Source organism: Vulpes lagopus, chromosome 3, assembly GCF_018345385.1.
Source record: "Vulpes lagopus strain Blue_001 chromosome 3, ASM1834538v1, whole genome shotgun sequence".
Lineage (NCBI taxonomy): Eukaryota > Metazoa > Chordata > Mammalia > Carnivora > Canidae > Vulpes > Vulpes lagopus.
This window is the reverse complement of record NC_054826.1, coordinates 115,975,716-115,997,640: the sequence shown is the minus strand read 5'-3', so window position 1 is coordinate 115,997,640 and position 21,925 is coordinate 115,975,716. Positions and strand designations below refer to the sequence as shown.

The window sequence follows — 21,925 nt, the reverse complement described above, 5'->3', positions numbered from 1 at the left end:
TTTTTCTAAAAGAGAAGTGAGAAATCTGGGTTTGCATGTGAAGGATATGCTAGTTTTAGGACCTTGGTAACAATTCGAAATCTTTCATCAACGTTACAGGCCCCAAAATACCACCCAGCATGAATCATCCGTAGGCCACCAGTTGGCCTCCCCTCCCCCCCCACCCCCTGCATCTTAACACTTTATACTCAAGCCTCTAATAGTACAGAGTTCAGGTAGGTGTATTCAAAACCTTGTCTCTCCAAGAATTGTAATTCCCTGTGCTTTCCAAAGAATCACAGAACCTCTTCAGGCGCACACAGAACAGTGTTTGCATACCGAGGTCTAGATTTTTGATAGCAGTTTGTTCTCAGAGATGCGCACGCCGACCTGGAGAAGCATTAAAGCCCTCCTAGAGTTGCCACACACCTGTGGTTTCCTGTATCTTCCAAGACTGTGGGTGATGAACCAACCCCAGGGGCCCGAACTTCATTTTGAGGTTTTGTTGCTCAGTTCTGGGGTATAGGGTAGAAAGTGTGGAAGGAATGCAGAGTAGCAAAGAGACCTGTGAATGACTAAAACTTTTATTTTTATTTTTTAAAGATTTTATATACTTATTCATGAGAGACGCACGGAGAGGGGCAGAGACACAGGCAGAGGGAGAAGCAGGCTCTCTGTGGGGAGCCCGATGCAATACTCGATCCCAGGACCCCAGGATCACGACCTGAGCCAAAGGCAGATGTTCAACCACTGAGCCACCTAGGGGCCCCTGATTAAAACATTTAATACCACAAACAGATGACAGAGGAAGGACACCTTCCCCTCTGGCGTACCCCCCCCCATGGCTCCTCCTACCACCCCAATTTTAAGAGCCTGACTTGATCTGCCACCATTATCTCTAAAGCAGTGAGAATGCCCTTGACCCATCAGTGAGGTTTCTCTTTCCTTCCCAGCTTTACTTAAAGATGAGTTTGCATTTTCCAACAAGGTGTGTGCTGTGTGATTCTGGCTGGCATTCGCATTCCCAGTGTAGCCTTTCGCAGAGAACAAGGGGACCTCTGTGCTGTTGGCATCCCTCCCTCGTCCACCGAGGCCACCCGCTGTGCACGTGCCCGGCCTTCATCCCAGGAGCCCGTGACACAGGAGATAGCTGAACGTGAGATCCCGGGGGACGTCTAGACAGAAAGCCCTGTTGTGCGAGCACCTTGATGGCTGTGTCAAGACCCTGAGAAGGAGCCGAGAGGAGCCACACGTCCCTGGGGAGGGAACGCTGGAAAGAGGAAGGTGGTTGACAGGGTTTCTGGGGCACCGTTTTAAAACGGACACCAGTGGGGCCCCTGGGTGGCTCAGTTAACCATCTGCCTTTGGCTCAGTTCATGGTCCCGAGGTTCTGGGATCGAGCCCCGCATGGGGCTCCCTGCTCAGCAGGGGGCCTGCTTTTCCCTCTCCCTCTGCTTGCTGCTCCCCCTGCTTGTACTTGTTCTCTTTCTCTGTCAAATAAATAAGATCTTAAAAAAATAAAAAGGACACTAGAGAGCTCCCTCACCCATTCTTGGTGAAGGCACAGCAAGGAGAAAGCAGACTATGAACCAGGAAGTTCCTACCAGACACTGAATGTGCTACCACCTTGATCTTGACCCTCCCAGAGCCTCTGGAACTATGAGAAATAAATTCCTGTTGTGTCTCAGCCACTCTGATAATCTGTTCTAGCAGCTCAGACTAAGACACCCCATTGTGGAAATTTCTTGGGAACGCAGAGTGTGAGCAGCAGAATTCCATGGGCACCCCAGACCCTTGGTGGCTGGCTGGGGCCCGGAGGTGAGAGGCCCTATTCCTGGCTCCTGCCTGGTTGTCTTTGTCACCATGGATGCTTTCAGCCTTGTATTACCCATGCTCCAGTGCAGGGCTTCCCAAGCTTCAGTATACATAAGACTCCCCCAAAGCTGTTTAATAAAAATGCAGATTCTTTGGCTCCTTGCCCAGAGATCCCGACTCACTAAGTTCGTGCTTTTGGAAACACCAGGAGATTGGTTAAGGTGCCGGTTTCTGGCAACTTCCATACTTAAGCACCAGTCCTGGCTCCATCCCTTATCAGACCTGTGTTTTGGGCAAATTATCCCCCCTGAGCTTCAGTTAATCTGATCTGTAAAATGGGGAGCCTGATACCTTCCTTGGCAGAGTTGCAAGGATTTCATGTGCTTGGCACCGAGTAAGCACAGACGACAAAATAGCTACATTTACCCGTTTCACTGCTGTCGGATGGGATTGGTTCAGCTGGCATCAGCAATAACTGGCCGTGGAGAAGAATTGCAGTTTAGTGGGTTGGGTGCGGAGAGGTATGTCTTAGCCTTCGAAAGCCTGGAAGAAAAAAAACAAAGCAGAGATGATTTCCAAGCTTTTAGCCACACACCAGACATTTAAAATACCTGGTTTTATGTGACGTCGATGACCAACCATGATTCAGTGGTGTCCCATTTTCTAGATGAGGCGGTGACTCTGTATCTGGGTCTCCATGAGACCGCCCCTTAAGCTAATGTCATTGTTGACTAGTGCCCCCCTTTTAACTTGGGGCGGGGGGGAAATCCTAGGCAGTAAATTCTATCCTCTCTTGGAGCAGTTCTGTTAGACGATACAGTGCCACCTGTTCACATTGTGTGAGTGAGAAAAGTAGAGCTCACAGAGGCTAAGAAGTTTGCCCATAGTCACAAGTCTTATGGAGTGGTTGTTAATCTGCTGAACTGCCAAACCCTAGCACCTCGGGGTATGACTGTGTTTGGAGACCAGGCCTTTACGGAGGGGATGAAGTTAGTAGGAGGTCTGTAGGGTGGGTCCTAATCCAATCTGACCGGTGTCCTTTTAAGAAGAGATTTGGACATCGAGGAGACACCAGAGATGCTTGGGCATAGAGGGAATAATTACATGAAGACAGAAGGAATATGGTCACTTGGAGGCCACAGAGCAAGGCCTTAGCAGACAGTAACTCTGCCTCCGAAATGATGGAAAAATACATTTCTGTCACGTGGGCTACTCAGTCTGTGGTACTTGGTTATGGCAGCCCAAGCAGACTGATACATGGGTTATGTGTGACTTCAACCCAGGGCTCAACCCTAAACCCGCACTGTTTTCCTCTGCGTGATCTCTCTTTGCCTCCTCCTGGCCCCTTAGTACAAGCAACAGCATCTCTTTAGGTCTGTGGCTTGGCCTCCAAAGTCTGCTTCCAGCAGGCAGGAATGCTGTTGGTGAGATTTTGTTTCTTTCCATCTCTGATCCTATGAAAAGCTCCTCACAATTCCTGAAGCACCTGGTGTTTGATGGCAGCTAAGAGTAAGGCACATCTGCTGATGGTGGAAACTTCTATCATCTGTCAGAGGGCTCTCCAGGAAAGTGGGCCACGCCAGCCTTCTGAAGTGTCTTCCCACGTGTGTCCATGTGGATGTTGTACTGTAGGGCCTGTTGTCTATCTGCTGACTTGATGGGCCTGATGGGAAAGTCTGGCTCTGAAGACTTGAGTCACAAGATTGTCCCCTCCACATCAAAGCCATCACTTACCACCCAAGAGCAAAAAAAAGATCTCTCTTGGGAGATCTTCAAAGCGCAAGAAGAGAACACCCCTTTCAATGACTGAGGCCAAGCTCAGAGCTCAGTACCGACCAGGGGAGCCAGAAATGTTTGATGCATGCATAGAATGATAATGAAATCCCTCCTTCTCCTGCCTCTTTTCTTTTTTTAAAAATAATTTGAGAGAGATTGCGCACACAGGGAGAGGGAGAAGCAGACTCTTTGCTGAGCAGTAAGCTTGATCTGGGGCTCAATCCCAGGACCCCTGGGATCATGACCCGAGCAGAAGGCAGACGCTTAACCAACTGAGCTCCCCAGGTGCCTATTGTCTCTCTTTTCTTGAGGAAAGTTTAATTGCTTATTAAAACTAGGCTTTTGACCTTGATGGGCTCAAAAATCTTGGAGCCTGGCTTCCTGGTCGTATCAGTGAGACTCATGAGGTGCAAACAAGTTTCCTTTCTCCAGAATCTGTAATCAGACTCCCGCCTATTATTTAAACAGTTAGCTTTGGGAATAGGAGTGTACACAGAGTCACTTTAACTCATTTCTGGCTCCCTCCTGGTGCCCACCAAGCATAGTGCTAGCTACTGAGTTGGAACTCAGTAAATATGTGTGGATGGATTTGGTTCCCTGCTGTGGTGAAATGAATGTGTTCACAGTCATGGCCTGTGTGTTAATTTCTATCAACCATGTCCACTACTTAAAAAAAAAAAAAAGAAAAAAAAAAGATTCTAGTAGTTAAGGTGTTGCTGCTGATTTGCTGTGAGTGTTCTTCCTTTTAGGAGACCTTATCTGGGTTGCAGGATTACTTTGAGTTGAAATTGTGTTCTCTGGTAGGGCTAATATAAAATTGGTGTCTCAAGTGCAGGGTACTGGGGTCAAACCCAGGCTTCAGCACTATCTATGTAACCTTGGATAGGGTACTCAATCTCTCTGGTCCTCCGTTTTCCCATTTCTATAATGAGAATAATGGTAATCTACCTCACAGGGTTGTTACAAGGGATCAAAGGTGTGAGAGATACATGTATAGAGGTTACACCAGTGTGTGGAACATGGTAAGAACTTAAGTTATTAGCCATCACTTAGCTAGTAACTTACTATGCTACTAATTATTACTAGTGTTTATGACTGTTCCAAACCTTGGTCAAGTAATATGCCCATGGGATAAAGTTGAGACCACACCAAAGCAATGAAAATTGTCTTTATCTTGAGGCAAGAAGATTCCAAGCAGTCATTTCCATTAACGTCATTGTAATGGTATTTAAATAAATTCAGGAGAACTGATACATTTGGCCAAGAGGGGTGAAAGCTAACTCCTATATAGTATAAGTTCCGAGTGGTCGAATTTTCTCCGTGCAAGGCTTAATGTACAGCTCACATGGAGTATGGCACATAGCAGGTCCTAAATCATAGCTATGAATTATAGTTACATCAGGTTCCTAGGTTTTATTTGCAGACTGAGGGAGAGTATGTATCCTTTTGTTTCCAAGGCTGGAAGTGTACATTATGTTTTGATTCTATGAAGGTCAATCTTTAGAAAGTGTATCAGTTAGTTACTGCCACAGTGATGGCTGTGTAACAAATGACCCTAAAACTCAATGGCTTGGAACAACAGGCATATATTCTGTAAGTGTCTGGAGGATAACTGATCAAGCCTGGACTTGGCCTCAAACTGCAGGTTAGGTATAGTTCTGTTTGTTCCATTGTGTCTCCTCCTCCTTGGACCAGTAGGCTGCCTGGAGCATGTTCTTGTGGTGATGGCAAGAGCATGAGAGATCACATTCATCACGCAAATGTGTTTCAAACCTCTGCTATGTCCCGTTTGGTAACCTCCCCTTGGACAAAGCAAATGAAACGGGCAGGTCCAAGGTCAAGGAATGGGGAAGAATGCTTTGCAGAGAAATGCCAAGTCCTGTGACCGGAGGGCGTGGCCCTAGTGAGTGGTGAAGTACCCAGGCCCCTGAATCCATCTACCTAGTTCCCTATTTGACTTCCGCAACATAGTCATTGCAATAGATGATATGAAGAGCTTTCCTCACTTAAGGCAGTTCCATAGTTCCCGGTACCTGCATTAAGATTCTGAAAGCACTCCACTGTAGCATCCGAGCATGTTGCAAATTCCCCTTTGGCCTCCAGGAGCCTTTCCCCTGACAGACAGGAATTTACTCTACTGTAAACCAGAGAGTCCCAGTTTAGACAGACTCGATGGATTAGGCAAGACAGCATCATTGACCCGGTTCCACTTCGTTAGCCTTTCCAATTAAGGAGGATGTTGCTGAAAGTGAGACCTCACAGATATATAGTCATACCTGGAATCTTCTGGATGGAGCCTGTGTAGGGGGGGGGGAAGTCTTCTATTTTGAATGTGTACAGAAGTGGGGGGAGCAAAATTTTGTTGCAAGTGAGCCCCGCATGGTAATGACATGGCCACTTGGAGTATTCGGTCTTCTTCCTGGCTAGGTCATTAACATGCTGACTAGATAAGATTGGCCCCTTGACCACATGCCAGTAGGGTTTCTGATCTTGGAATACCAAATACAGAGTTGGTGCTTTATCATAGCTAGGGATCAGCCTCTGGGTCTTGTCAACTGAGTTGACAGTTCTTTGTGGTTTCCCAGGGACAGTCTTTTCCATGAAGTTGTTCTTAGGAGTTTGGGATGGCAGTCTCCCCTCTCTACCCATTCGGGATTCTGAGCAGTGAAGCATAAACCCTAGGCCATAGCCAAACGGGCCGTGAAGTACAGCTTAATTAATCTGGGCGCACACCCAACACCCCGGTGCAGTGATTCACTAAGACCTGGCTTTGAGAATGAGGCTAATGTTTGAGTCTGAGAGGCAGCTTCTTATCTCCTGACTGAATCTAGATGACAACCTGAATGGCCAGAGAGATCAGATATACAGACTGAAGCAGAGCTGAAGACCTCCCAAACCAGGAGGACGGCCTTGCCTCCCAAAGACACAAGTGAGCTCTGTCCAGTAAGCTTGCTGATCACAGGGAAGCTGAAAGAGCAGGGTTGCTCTCCCTGTATGTGAGGAGGAAGAGGCTGGCTGGAGTGGGCTCTGTCCATGAAGAATGGCTAAAGCAACGAGGCAGCTCACTCAAATGGCACAGCGAGGGTTCACGCCCATATAGCTGCCACTTCATCACCCTTGGGAAGCAGCCGGTAAAGGTTACAGGACAGAGGCCCAAAATATTTTTTTAAAGACTTCTCCAAGTTCCTTTGTGGGCCAAGGCTATAATGTCCAAAGAAGAGGAGGAGTGTTCCCCTCCATGCGTTCTTGGGCCTGAGGAATATTCCATGCCTAAGTGTGAAAATTAGAGTTAGATGTTCTCCTGGCAGTAAGCTTTGAGCTGTACCATTGGAGAACTGCTGAGAAACCGGATTCAGACCTGGAATTGGGGGAGAGGAACCCCTCACCCCAAGCTCAGAATGACTTTGGCATCGTTATAAAGATCCCACAGAGGAGTCCTCAAGAAAGTGAGTGACAGTTCACCTAGGGTATGGGTTTAAAATGTTCCAACTTAGCTATACTTCCTTTTTTTTTTTTTTTAATGTGGTAAGAACTCTTAAAATCTACCCTCTTAACAAAATTTTATGTGTATGATACAGTGTTAACTACGGCCACAGTGTCATACAGCTGAACTCTAGAGCTTATTCATCCTGTGTAACTGAAACCGTACACCCGTTGAATAGCAAATCCCCTGCCCCAGCCCCCGGAAATCACCCTTCTGCTCTCTGCTTCCATGAATTTGACTATTTTTGATTCCTCCTATAAGTAAAATCATGACATTTTCCCCTCCCGTGGTCATTGAAGCCATACGACAGCCAAGATACAAAAACAACCTATGTCCCATTGATGGATGAATGGATCAAGAAGATGTATATGCATACTCTGGAATATTATCCAGCCTTCAAAAAGAAGAATCCTGCCATATGTGACAACACGGATGAACCTGGAGGACATCATGCCAAGTGAAATAAGTCAGACCACAGAAGGACAAATACAGCGTGATTCCTACACTGCCTTCCTATTCACTGTATAGGCCAGGGGGTGCTCATTTGCATAGCTTCCTAGAAGCCCATGTTGGAAAACCTGCTTGCATAAAGCAAAGCTTCCAAACTGAGCTTACACTTCAGGGCTGTACCATCATGCCCATTCTTTGTAAGAGGCAGCTTGAGGTTGCTTTCCCAGAAGCATGAATCCGAGGTGGTTAAGTTGAGACAACACAGTGCCGACAAAAATAGCCTTTATGTGCCGGGTTTCCTGTTTTCCTTGGAAACCACTTGCTGAAAACTACCACCTCCTCCCCACCCGTCCCTCCTTCCCCTCTACCCACCCTGCCCCCTACCTGAAGGGTTTGTGTTTAATGACCCACGACATTACCACCAAGCATTTCCAGTCAATTGGCTTTTGTAGAGAGTGAATTAATAGGACTTTTCTCTGGCTTTCTCTATTCTGAAAAGGCTCTTCCCCAGCCCATTGGAATATGCTACAAAACCAGGAATTAAGCTCTTCTTTTTCTGTCTTTTTGTTTTTCCTTCCCTCATTTTTTTTTCCAAGACCAGACACAAATTGGTGGCCTTGCCCTTAGTCGGGACTCTATTCTTTCAGGTTTAGTTCTAATCCTCTTATGGATCCATCCTCTCCGTCATGTAGAGGATTTGAACACACTTGGAGATAATTGACGAATGTGCTTTCTTTCATATTCCTTCTACTTGATCATTTTGCATGATCTCCATGCAGGCATCCCTTTAACCTCTTAATGAAAAACTTGAGCCCCTTTAATCTTCTGGGTGTGGGAGGAAGTTGGGGGGAGATTGGGGATTGGGCAAAGCTCTTCTCATGAGTCGTGGATCTGGGGAGACCGTTGAACTGGCAGCCTTCCCTGAGCTTGTTAAACATGGAAGAGATCTGGCTTTACTGGAAAATGATGCTGGGTTGTTGGTAGGTTAAGTTTTCTCCATCACTTAAGTTTGTTTTTTCCTCTCTTCCCACAGGACCCTCATCCGAGCCCACCGATCACCCTGGAGACCCAGGTCAGTACCTTCCCATGATCTTTATCACTTATGTCTGCATGGAAGTTCGTGTACCAGCTCTCCAGAAGTTTTGGTGCACTCTCTTGGCTCCTTGACTCAGAAAGACTGGACAGGCCCATCAGGCCATCCTCCTGCCCATTGGGATGTGCATACACATGCACCTGTGGGTTAACACACCAGCTGGTTGTGTGTGTGCATGCGCACGTGTATACCCGGGCGTCTGTGTACTCATCTTATGGCCTTGAAAGGCGACTTAGCCTCTTAGCCCCCTTCTTCCCATCTGGAATATTACCACCTTGCAGGGTTGTGGTGAGAACAGCAGAAATTGGTGTCTGTAAAGTCATCGGTACATATTAAATGCTGGTGAGTTAGCTTTTGAAACCGATACACTGTCGCCTTTCTGGCTGGGCTTTAAGGGGAGGTATCTTTGGATTGATCCTATCCTGGGCTCTGAGGGTTGGTCACACAGTGACGAGAGGAGACAGGGTGTGGTCCTCATTCAGCGCCCTACAGCTAACAGTATTTGAGTGTCCGAGACAAGCAAGCCCGTTTAAACATTTCAAGGCTGAATAGCAGCTCTGCAGCTATTTCTGGAGTTCTCTGGTAAGGACCACCTGCCTGTCTCATTCTGTAGGCTCCTCCATGGGGTCTTTGTTCTCACCAGTGTCTCTGCCTCAGTCTACCCAAGGGGAATAAGCAAACCGATTCTGCTTTTCCTTCCTTGTTCAGGAAGGCCACACATGGTGGGGAAAGGGGGGAGCCTTCTATCTTCCCATTTTCCTGTACACACGCATTTAGTTATTGTTGGCTTCAGGGATGACCACACAACAGAGCAGGCAGGAAAGATCAGTGAGTGTGACTTTGATGGAGGTAAGGACCCACTTGTCTCCTCCTCTTTGGTCGTCCTTGGTCTGGTTTTACCCAAACGTAGGCCATTCACATACCACCTTAGCCACATTGGCCGTAAGTGAATCCCACCTGTTCTAAGTCACCTAAAAATAGATTTTCCTTAAATCAACTTAACTTTCATAAGTGGGCTTATCTTAAGCTGATGGTTCCTAATTAAGGCTATCTTTGACCTCCAGAGGATGCTTGGCAGTGTCTGAAGACATTTTTGGTTCTCTCACCTTGAGGTGGGGAGGTTTCTACTGGCAACTGGTGGGTGGGCACCAGGGATGCTGCTAACGATCCTGCAGTGCACGGGCCAGCCCACCTCCCCCTAGGAGAGAATGATCTGAACTAAAATGTCACTAGTGTTGAGGATGAGAAATACTGTCCCAAGGAATAATGTTGGTGAAGTCACAAGCATAAAATCACATGCTAGCTAGATTGTTTTTTTGCCCAACATTGAAATAAATATTAAACTAATAAAATGTGAGAGTTCCTTTTGAGTACCCCACATATCTTCTACATGTACTCCCAGAGGTGTGTATGCGGCACTTTGGAAAATCTAGCCCTTTCTGGTCTTTCCAGTGGATTTACCAGAGAACTTTCAGGGTCTGCTTTCCAAGGATGGCCCTTCTCTTCTTCATTAGTTCTTCCCTAGAGGAAAACTTAGTAGATGCAGGAGCACTCCTGGGCAAATGGTCTGTGTTCAGAATTCTGGAAGCCAAATCTTCTCTCCCAGGGTGGAGTGGCTGCACCCTGGCCCTCTTGTATCCCTCACCATAGAAACCATCCAGTCAGCCTTTCCAAACCTCCAGGGGCAAGAATAGTCACATGCTGATGGCTTTGGCTGGCACATTGTGAGGGGGGACAGCTCACCCCCCACACAGGGACCTCTTAGAGTCATACTCATTAGCCCAAGGGAGCCGAGCCTCCATGCACAGCCAGCCATGGCTCGAGGTGGGCTTTCTGCATCCGTGCTACACCATCGGGGAGATAATTCACTTAGTTTCCACACCATTCCATCGGCCTCATCTGGTTCCTGGTCTTTGGGGGAGCTGTAGGATATTGTTGTCTTTCCCAAGTTCTAACTTCCTGTGTTAAAGAGACTTGGAACCCAACCAAAGTACTAATGTTCTTCTGTAACGGTTGGCACAAGCCTGTAGCCAGATCTTCCGTTGTGCTGGGCCTTAGTCCATCCTGGGACTTAGCATGGGATCCTCCTCTTCAGCTGCCTCCAGGCAGGTCATACAAGAGGGGCATGGATGGGTTTTCTGGCAGAAAGTGGTGCCCCAGATATTTACCCATATGGCAGGAGCAAGATAGCAGATGTGGCTGAGCTTGGCAAAACCAACCAAGCAGAGGTAAGTGGCAGATGTCTGAAGCCTGGGTCAGCTCCCACTTCTTTTCCCCAGTCCCCTTTGCTCCTAAGAAAGGTGTTACCTGCTTCATCCTGGAGCACAGGGGCCTCAGGGAGGCCTGCCTCTCAGAGTTCACAGTGAGCTGTGTCTGCACATCACACATCCATGGCTCAGCTTGCCCAGGGCCAAGTCTGTGCAGAAACATGCGGCCACCTGGGGCCCCTTCCCTCCGTGCATTCATAGGGTCCCCACCCAGTGCTTGGTGAACCTGTGCTCATGCAGCTGTTTGGAGATGGGGGAGACAGATGGATGGGCTGCTAAGGACTCCTGCTGCTCCTTGCCAGTAGTACCACAGACCTCTGCATCAGTTGGCATCAGCAGGACCCTCTCTGCTTAATGGCCAGATTAATAGAATGAGGCAGCCTAGTAAGGTTTAAATCTCTAGTGTCAGCTTTCCCTCAGCGGGCTACCCCTGGGGTGTACCAAGGAAGCCCTGACTTGCAGTGGTGAATGCTTCCCTAGTCTCCAGAGGGTGGTTCCCCAAGAACTAGGGGACAGAGAAATGAAAAAGCAAGTGTGAAAGGAGTTTGAATTTGTTTAGCGGCGTTACCATGATCCCCACTGGCACTGACATTTATCATTTGCCAAGAACTGACTTCTCTTGTTGAATCCCCAGAGGCCATGATTCCGTAGGTGTTCTCATGATGCCCGTTTTCCAGGTGAGGAACCTGAGGGTCAGAGAGGTTAAGTAACTTGCCCAAGTTCACACTGGAAGCGCATAGTATTGGTGAGCATCAAACTCATGGTCAGAAGATACCAGAATCTATCTATCTTCTCAACCTCTTATTTTTCCAGGGAGGGGAAAAAAAAGTCTCCTTGACTAGTAGATTTGAAATAGCTCAGGGAAAGCTGGAAGGAGGGGCTTGATGTATGCAACCCAAGGTCCAGATAGATGGATGCTCTGCACAAGTATCCCCAGATGTACTTAGATAAATAAGTGGAGAGACACATGGATGACAGGTGAGCAGATACATAGATAAAGAGATATAATGTTTTCAAAAGTGAGTAATTCTTTGACAGATAGGTTTCCACAAGGCTTGTGGATAAAATGGTTTAAGCACTGGAGCCAATAGAAAATTTATTTTTAAACAAAGATGAAACCTCTCCCTGTGCATCAATAGTGTTTTGATAAATTTAAAAGCTCATTATTTGATTCTCCCTTTCTCATTGATCCTCGAGATGGTTTATCATTTCTGAATCCACTCCAATTTGGCAAGGCCTCTTGTCATTTAATTTTAGCCTCTCTGCCTGCCTTATCTCTCCATCCGTTTCCCCCCCTCCAACCCCAACAGTTTCACTGTCAATTAGTTAATAGCCTCTACTCAGATACTGATACCCTGGGAGTTGTAATAAAGCAACTCTTCGTTACAGCAAAGATTTGTCAGTCTGGGTACTTGTGAAGTTGGCTGTACTTAGAAGGGAGCAAGCTTTCGTTTACATGGAGATTTCTCTTAGGACCGGAAGATGAAGGGCACCAGGAGGAAACTCCTGACTGCTCCGTGTTCAACAACCAGCCAGGTACTCGAATATCTTTGATAAACTAAGGAGGAATGTAAGAGGAGAGGGAGTTAACTGTGTTCACTTTCTTTAAAGACGATCGGCCGTGAGGATGGGGAGCAAAGCTCAGGAATAAAATGAGAAGTGGATGGAAGGAAGTTAATACTTTAGAAATGATGCCTATGTAAATTCATTCATTCATTTGCTTACTTACCTACATAGTTCTGGGGCCAGGAGGAGGCGGGGCCTTGTGCTAGATGCTAAAGATACGCGGTGAACAAGACAGAAGTTTCCTTGGCCACGGAGCACCTGCTCTGGTTGCAGCAGTCTGAATTTCTGAGTAGATAATTTCAGGTAACAATAAGTGAGCAGGGAAAGTACAAACAGATTTGCAATCAGGAGCTGCTCAGCACCATAGAGGAGCATGTTCAGGGAGGGCTCTCTGGAGGGGGAGCTTCAAGTTCAGGAGCTGAGGTTTGAGCTGAGAGCTTACAGTTGAGGAGTTACAAGCACAGAGACCTCAGTGATTGCATTCAGAACATCTTGCATATTACATCTGGATTCCTATAAAAATAATGCCAGTTTTCCTTAGAATCAATTAAGGCATGAGCTCCTTCAATGCCTCTGTGTCATTAGAACGTCAAGATGAATAAGGAATTACCTTATCAGGCCAGGGTGAAGGGAAGGGACTGGCAGGAGGTGGGGAGGAGGTTAGGGGGTAGAAAAGGTGCTCATATTTGGAGCTGGCCTGTCAAACTGATGTCCAATGTGTCTTGCCAGGGTCAGAGGAACTTTGGATCTTAAAATGCTGTTCTGGGGACTTACATGAGAAATCTGGCTAATAGTTATCATTAGCTAATTAGCTGGCTCACATTCTGCTGAGCTACAGTCTCAGACAAAACGAGTGGCTCGCAACTGGGGGTGAATCCACTAATGCTGCCCAGGGGACACTTGGCAAGGTCTTGAGACATTTTTGTTAGGACTTAGGGGCCAGGGCAGTGCTAGTAGCATCTAGTGAGTAGAGATCAGGGCTGCTGCTAAACCCCCTACAAACACCCAAGAAAGAATTCCCTGCCCCCCAAATGTCTGTGGTGCCGAGGGCAAGAGACCCCAGTCTAGCTCATCTTACAAAGATGACCACAGTCGTGGAATTGTGACAATGTAGAAAAGTGTCATTTGTTCCTTCCTCAGTGTTGTTGATGTTCACACGTTACCCTCTCTGGTTAATATCCGACTTTTCCCCACCTCTAGGCTGCAGCCATAGCACCTTTATCCCCCAGAGTCTCTGGGTCTGTCGATAGTGACCGACTATGCACGCAGAGTAATGACTCACCGTGCAAATGAGCGTGTGTGTGGCATAGGGAGAAGGGGAAACGCCTCTCCGACATGGTTTCCTGGGATAGATGGCTCAACAGTGCAGAGAATGTGCAGTGTTGAGAAAAAGATGAAAATGCAGCTACTTGGCTTGGGTTCAGAGAAGGGCTGGCCAAGGCTCCTGGACCGATGGAGCAGGCTTTGCAAATAACTCGATTTTGAGGCCCGGTTCCTTTTTCCGAGGCAGACCACAGCTGCCTCTGCGCAAACTTCTGTCTCCCAAAGCTCTTTCCCCCCACTCCCGGGATTAAAGCAATTGCTGTCTTCTCGCCTCTCTTCCAGCTCTGGGCTTCGATTAACCTTTTCCTCCATGGAGAGCGGTTTTTGGAGTAATCAGGGAGCTTTTGAATGGCTCTTACCTGAGTCTCCAGCCCATTAATTCTTATGGTGCCTAGCATCTGTTGAGAGGACAGTGAGACCAAATTGCTTCTAAGCCCATCTGCTTTCCTCCCACTAGGCTCCTTGGGGGAGCAGAACCTCTCTGGAGCAGACAAGGCTGGCTTGGGGACAGGCCGAGTTCCCTCTACTATCATATTTCCCTCTGGCTCTGGTTTGCTGGGTCTCTAATCGGCCCTGGTGGGGGTTGGAGCAGGGAGGGGACCAGCTGGACCATTGCTTGGGCAGAGGCAGGGAGGCTGGACCCAGGCAGTGGAAACATTTTCTGGGAGGATCTGTGGTCCTCTGGCCCTGGGCGCCTTTCTACTCGGTGTGACTCAGGGTGAACGATGTGATGCAACATTCCACAAATAGCCAGCAAGTTCCCCAAAGCCACATGCACCATTTCGAAAAATAGATCATGTTGAGATCACTATTTCTCTCTTCTTGGTGGGAGTTGAGTTTGCCCAAGATGTTGAAGGTTTGTGTTTGGCCGTTGACTTGAGAACACTTAACATCGTTACTCTTGTCAACAGTGACTAACACATACTGACTATGTATTTCCTCTGAGCTGGGAAATGTGCATTGTTCATGTATTTGTAAATTTGGCCTTTTTAGCTAACCTTCACTAAGCACGTGTAGCATATGCTGGGCACTTCGAAGTAAGTTCTTGGCGTAGAGTCACTCATAGATTTTACAGGTGTCCCCAATGGGAGGTATTAACATCAACCCCATTTCCCAGACAAATCAAAGCTCAAAGAGGTTAAGATACTTGCCCAATAGCTAGCTAACAGGTGGAGCAACCAGGAACTTGGCCATCTAGCTTTTGTTTATCTGGTAATGCAACCCCTTGAAGTAGGTACTAATCTTAGCCCATTTTACGGATGAGCCAACTGTGTGGCCCAGAGAGACCAAATCTCCTTTTAAAAGTAATTCAGTGGTAAGTGGTAGAGGGTGAGTTAGAAAACCCATCTCTTGATCCCTGGGTGGCTCAGCAGTTTAGCGCCTGCCTTCGGCCCAGGGTCTGATCCTGGAGTCCCAGGATCGAGTCCCACATTGGGCTCCCTGCATGGAGCCTGCTTCTCCCTCTGCCTATGTCTCTGCCTCTCTCTGTCTCTCATGAATAAAAAAATAAAATCTTAAAAAAAAAAAAAAAAGAAAAGAAACCAATCTCTTTTATTGCTTTGTTGCTAAGATATAGATTAAATACAGTGATTAGATCTAGAGATAAGAGGTGTGTGGATGTGACTATGGTTATAGACCTAAAGTTCATTGTATACACTGTGTATTATGTATATAATATATTATTATAATGGATATATCATGTGTCGAGTATAATGTATATATTTTAAAATATATTCCATGTATCTGATCTTTAGCTCTCTAATCCCTATCTAATTTATGTCATTTTTAAAAATTTTATTTATTTGAAAGAGTGTATGAGTGCACAGTGGGGTTGGGAGGAGGGACAGAGGGAGAGAGAGAAGCAGACTCCCTGCTGGGCAGGGAACCCAATACAGGACTCATCCCAGGACCCTGAGATCATGACCTGAGCTGAAGGCAGACACTTAACCAACTGAGCCTCAGAGGCACCATAATCTGTCATTTTTAATGTATAGAAACATTCTATCGTATAGAGCACAATGAATGCATGTATAATGTATATAGCATAATGTAAATGTGTATAATGTACACAGGAGCTTTCTATGATAAAGATTAGATACAGACCTAAGTATAGATTAGCTATAGTTATCCGTAAGTACACCTAGAGACAGAGGGAGATCACTCACTTAGCAACCCCAGGCAGATGAGTCTGGAAATGCACTTCACTCCACAGGGATGTGTAAGTGAGGAACTAGAGCTCTGGGCTGTGGGCGGGTTGTCCCTGCAGAGGAGAAGCAAAGTGGCCGCACGTTGGGGGAGGAGACACCCCTGTTTTCCTGCCAGTGGACGCAGCCTCTTCCAGAGACTGCTCACACCCCGACTTCAAGCACCGAGGCAGAAGCCTGCCGTGCCGCCAGCTGAGCAACACGGCGGTGGCACCAGATTTGCATGGAATTACAAGTCGAAGGCTCGGTGAGGAGGCAGTGTGCATGTTTGGTATAAATATCAAACGTACCAGCATCTTTGATGCTTAGTCTGTCTTCTCCACGGGGTTTTTGGGCAGGGCTGTGCAAACCCGAGAGCTTAAAAAGCAAAGGTTCCGGTGCTAGAATGTTCAGGCTGAGCTTTGAGGTTCTAGTTATCGAGATAATTCAGTCAAGAAAATCACTTTTCACATGAAACAGCAGCATGACAGAGGTCCAGGTGTGTGAGGGACATAAAACTCCATATGCAGGGTGCAGACTTGCAGAATTGAACTGGGGAGGGCCTCTATCTGCTTGCTCGGTTATTAGCACATTTCCTCTGTACGTAGGACTTGGCTAAGTGCATCATACTCATGATCTTATCTAATCATGACAGCGGTGTTTGAGGCAGGGGACCCTTGCCTCATCCCTCTTCTTTGCAGGTGAAGACCCAGAGGCATCTAGAAGTTAAATACATGGTCCAAGACCATTGCGCTCCTGAGGGGTCGAAACAAAGTGTGTCAGGGGTCTTCTGTCCCCTGCCTGCAGCAGATCCACTCTCTACCCTTCTCCTGTCTTTGGGTCCCCAGAGGCTTGACCTCGATGGATTTCATGCATGTGGACTTCTCATTGCTCTGGCCAAGGGAAGGCACGTGGGGCCGGGGGGAAGAGGACAGTGGGATGGGGATCATTTTTCCATGCATTGGCTGTGGCCACCTGGGAGGGCCAACACCCCCGGAAGGCCTGTCCTGTACAGCTCCATTCTTCAGGATCTGATAACACCACACCCCAGAGCGGCCAGCCCTGCTTTGTTTCCCTTGGAAAACGTCTCTTTGTCAAGTCTCCCCCATTACTCCCTAGGAGACTAGCATCTCTCTCCTTTGGGAACCTTGCCCTGGACGTGAAGCCTGCCTCCAGCCCCTTGCTAAAATAGCGCTGCCAGGGTGAGCCGCTGCCCTTCTCATGTCATGTTTTGATAAAGGAGGGGTCTGTCTTCAAACCAAAGAAAGGCCGCAGAATGGATGCAAGGGGATGGTGAAGCTATTGAAACTGAATGCCCAGTTGTGGGTGTAGGAATATTTTTCTGGGCAGAGGATCATAGCTGTCATTCTGTTTGTGACAACTCCCCCCCCCCCCGCCCCAGGCTGAGACACAAATATTCTAAACACCGCAGTACTAAATAAAGCATCAGATGATCCACGTATGTAAGAAGAGCTGCCCCAGACAGGGGACTCTTAGCTCTGAGTCCTGCCACTCACTCCCACCCCTTCTGTCCATCTTGGCTCCAAGGCAGCAAAACGCTGCTTCACCTAGGGAGGGACTATGGTCTAGGGTAACAGCATAGGGGGAAGAGCAGGCTGTCCACCTCTCCTTCCAGCCACAGCAGCGCAGACGGACCAACAGAAGACAGATTATTTTTGCCAGCAAGCAAAGCCTTGGCAAACTCTCCTTGTTCTCTCTCAACACCTCCAGGAAATAGAACCGTCCTAGCATTTGAATCTGTTTTCTCAGATATGTCACCGCCCCTCCTCGTGCCTCCAGGAGGGCCCGCACGTTGCCGCTTCTCCAGGCCCACTGGTCCTGGCCAGGGAGCTGGTGTGTCCTCTCGCAGCGGGCTGGAGCGGTTGGCTGGCCCCAGCTCCGACTCCCCACAACCCTCCTGCTGGGTTCAATTGCCTTCCTGAAAAGGAATGTCTTATTAATAATGATAAGCCCTTCTAATTTTCTTCTGGGAACTGTAGCTCTGATTTTTTTTTTTTCCACTGCAAGGAAGAGGACAGGAACAAGGATGCAAACCTGTAGTTAGCTATGGTGCAGGTGCTGGATGGGCTAGGGCCAAGGATAGTTGGGTAGTTTTCTTGTCCCAAGAAGGACACCCCCAGCCAACTCGATGCTAGAAGAGAGAAACTCCAACTATAAAGGGGGCCTAAAAGCAACTCCTTTGCCAGCTTCTCAGTGCCCCAGTTCTACTTTGGCTCTGGTTATGGGGGAGCAGGAGGTGACTTTCATCATATGGCCCTAGACCCAAAGTGTACATGGGTCTAGGGCCTGCTTACTCTCTCCCTCTGGCCCATGCTTTTTGTTGTGGGATGATTATTTTGAGTGTTTGGGTGGAGAGGGCAAAGGGGAGGGTGGAGGGAAGATAAAAGGGAGTTTGGAATTTGGGGGGAAATTTTGGAAGAATTGGAAGGTTATCGGGCCTCTAGAAGTGAGCTAGTGGCAAGAAGTAGCTTCCACCTTTGGATGAGGCCCGGGGTTGAGAGTCCCTGCACAGCTTCCAGCCAGGACCATCTTAGTAGCCCTGACGGTGGAGGGTGGACAGGGTCTTCTCACTCCCACTCTTCCGTCTCCAGCCAGTATGTCACGTATGGGGTCTCCTTCCCCCAGGGCCACCTCCTTCATTCCTGATCCATCAGGGTTGCTCCACCAAAGCCCTCCAGACATTTTGGACTAGATCATTCTTCATTGTAGGGGGCTGCCCTGTGCCTTATAGGATATTTAGAAGCATCCCTGACCTCTACCCATTCACCCTCCCCAGTTATAAGAACCAAAAATGTCTCCAGACGTGGGCAAATGTCTCCTGGGGGCACAATCCTCCCCCGCTGAGAACCACAGGCCTCACTAAGTCTGGTTTGCCGGGATTGAGTGAAAGTTCACTGTCAGAAAGGGTGCTTGTAAGGGTGAGGCTAAGTCCACTGGTTGGGCACCTCCCTGTAAATGTCATTGGATTTTAAGTTTTTGTTCTCAAGTGACCTCCTTTGGGCTGAATTATAAACAAATTAGCACCTGCCAAGCCTCTCAGTATGGATGAGATAAGACACGGAGGAAAGCTCAAACATTTCTTCTTCCACATAAAAATCAGCAAACCCTGAAGCACAAGAGAGTGAAGGGCCCTCGGTGCACTCCTGGGGGATGAGACCCCAAGCCCCAGCTCTGAACCACAGCAGCGGGAAGGCTGGATCCCAGGCACAGCCCCAGAACCCCGTCCCCTTGAAGACCACAGGCAGTGGGGTTGGCAGATTTGCTGTGGTTTGGCTGTCTCAGGAGGGTGTGGGCTTGCCTGACACCCGGAAATAGTCTGTGGCTTTGGGGCTGACGCTGTCATGTGTTCAAACCCGGCTGGTATTCACTCCTGGTGAATACTCACTGTGCTGTGTTCATTCAGGCTGGTCTCCACTCTCAAGTGCATGAAAGAGTCTTATGTGCAGGGAGTCAGCCTCAAACAACCAGGCTGCTGTGTGCTGTGCTGGCCGTTAGGTGTTTACGTGTTAGCTTGTCCTTGGGTGTTCCTCTACCCTGTTCTCTGAGGGCGCCTGTGGCTGGAACCATGTTTGGTTAAAATTTTTATTTATTAATAAGTTTGGGGTGGGTGGGTGGAGGTCTTTTGAGATTTATTTTCCATAGTTATCAATAGTACATTGTATTATTTTGTTATATTATTAATTCATTCACTGAATATTTATTGAACACTTTTATGTGCCAGGCACTGTTTTAGGGACCTGAAATATGGCACTGAACAAGAGAGAAGTCCCAGACCTCATGAGCTCACATTCTAGATAGATTGTAAATGAGAGATCTGTGTTTATATGTTTATATCAGATGGCAACAAATAGGAGAAAAGTCAGACAGGAGAGGAATGGGCCTTTGACTTTAGTGGGACCAAGGAGAGCTTAGAGATTAGGGAACATTCAAGCAGAGACCTGAAGAGCATGAGTGGGTGAGCCCTGCAGATAGCTGGAGGAACAGAGAGCAGCCAGTGCAAAGGCCCTGAGGAAGGATGTGCTTGGCATGGTCATTCATTGGGAGCTGGTATGAGTAAACAGGAGTGAGCAAGGGAAAAAGAAGTGAAGGTGGAACCAGATCATTAGGATCTTGTTGAGCTTAGGCCAGCCTTTGGATGATTTTGAGCAGAGGAGTGACATGGCCTGACTTTGGACAATGGAACCAGTGCCTGCCATGCTGAAAGTGCACTATAGTTGGTCGAGGGCAAGAACAGGGAGATGGGGAGAGAAGAGGCCGTCACGGTCTCCAGGGCTGCGTTGTTAACCATGGAGGCTCAGGGAAGTGGTTTGAGCATGGATACTTCTGAGGGCAGAGCAGTGGAACTTAACTTGTGGATCAGAAGGCTATAGAGCGATATAAGCACACGATAAAAATTTTTTTAAAAAATCAAGTAGTACAGAGTATCGAGTGAGAAAATCTCCCATACCCCTTACCCCAGTCTTCAGAGGTAGCAACCATTAACATTTTTCTCATTGCTCCTTCCAGACTTTGCATATTAACACGTGTGTGTGCACACGTGCGTGGATAGGCAGGGATTTTGTTTGCTTGAACTGGAATCGAATGAAGCCTATTTTATAAAAACTCCCAGTTTCTTCCTCTATATCTTAGACTCATGTCGTATCCACACACACCACTCATCCTTACTATTTGTTTTGCCCACTTCTCTATCCAGCGCTCAGCATGCTGTCTAGTGTGTAGAAACCATTCAGTAAATACTAATTGAATGAATTATTTCCTCGTTTATGTAACTGGCTTCCTGTTGGTGGATATTTAGATTTTTACTTTTTTTCCCCCCCTATCTTAATGCTGCCATTCTCATACACGCATCTTCTCACTGAGTGTGTACATCTGTAAGGTGAAGACTGGGTTTGTGTTCCCGGCTCAAAGGGTATGTGCGTTTTACATTTTGACAGCCATAGCTGAACTGACCTATACAGAGGTTTCTTCAAATCGCCTCTCAGAGCCACTTCCTGTTTCCACTCTCAAAAGCGTTGGTAATTATCAATCTTTATCATCTGTGTCAAGCCAATGGGTAAAAACACTTATCTTGCTGCTTTGATTTGCATTTCAGATATGAGTGGGTTGGAGCATTTTAAGAAAAAACGGTTATCTGTTGATTTTTTTTTTTCTTCCTGAGCTGTGTTTTCCTGGGTGCCAGACGATGCCTCCTTGGAGACATGATAACTAAGACTGGCCAAGCTGGCCGCTGTGCTAAGTACTCTGTGTGTGTTGACTAACTTAACGTTCCCATGAACCCTGCATAAGGAGGAAAGGTTCATCTCCTCACTGAGGTTCAGAGAGGAGCGAATTCAGTGTTGCCCAAGGTCACGTATCATGTGGACAGGAAGTGAGGAGCTGGTATTTGGACCTAGGCAGAACTTTTAGCCACCATGCCATGCAGATCGGTTGTGGAGCACTGGACATAGAGCTCTTTGTCAGGTGCCTGCAAGACATCCGAGCTCCAGGCACATTCAACCACATACCCAAGGCCACCCAAGAAGACGATGTCCCCTTTTTCATACTGAATCACACTGCCTTCTGACCAGGTCCCCAGCTACACTGAAGCCCTGGATCTGGGGACTGGCTGTGGAGCTGGGGACCAGCTGTGGAGCTGTCAACAGGACTGTGCATTGGATCAGAATAAAAGCAGATAAATGGAAGGAAGGAAGGTAGATGAATGGATGGATAAACATATGTCAGTTTGTGTGTGTGTGTGTGTGTGTGTGTGTGTGTGTATATATATATATATAAACCCTCCTTTACACTGCCTCCTCTTCAGTTACTAGGGATTAGATGATGAAGGCTTGAGGGCCCTGTGCTCAGGGAGCTCACACCTAGAGCATAAAGTTTGAACCTTTTCTGTGTCATGGACCCCTTTGGCTTCTGGAGACACCTGTGGCCTCCTTCTCTGAATAATAACTGTTTTTTAAGTTTTTTTTTTTCTGTC

The 21,925-nt window shown here is 47.5% G+C and overlaps 1 protein-coding gene across 2 annotated transcripts in view; it reads left to right on the top strand.

The window, feature by feature from the left end:
- Positions 1–21,925, top strand: part of XYLT1 (xylosyltransferase 1) — a 303,249-nt gene that overhangs the window by 84,314 nt on the left and 197,010 nt on the right. For both annotated transcript variants that reach the window (XM_041749083.1, XM_041749084.1), the window contains exon 2: positions 8,538–8,576. In XM_041749083.1, the coding sequence (XP_041605017.1) occupies positions 8,538–8,576 (39 nt within the window). The remainder of the gene's footprint in view (positions 1–8,537; positions 8,577–21,925) is intronic.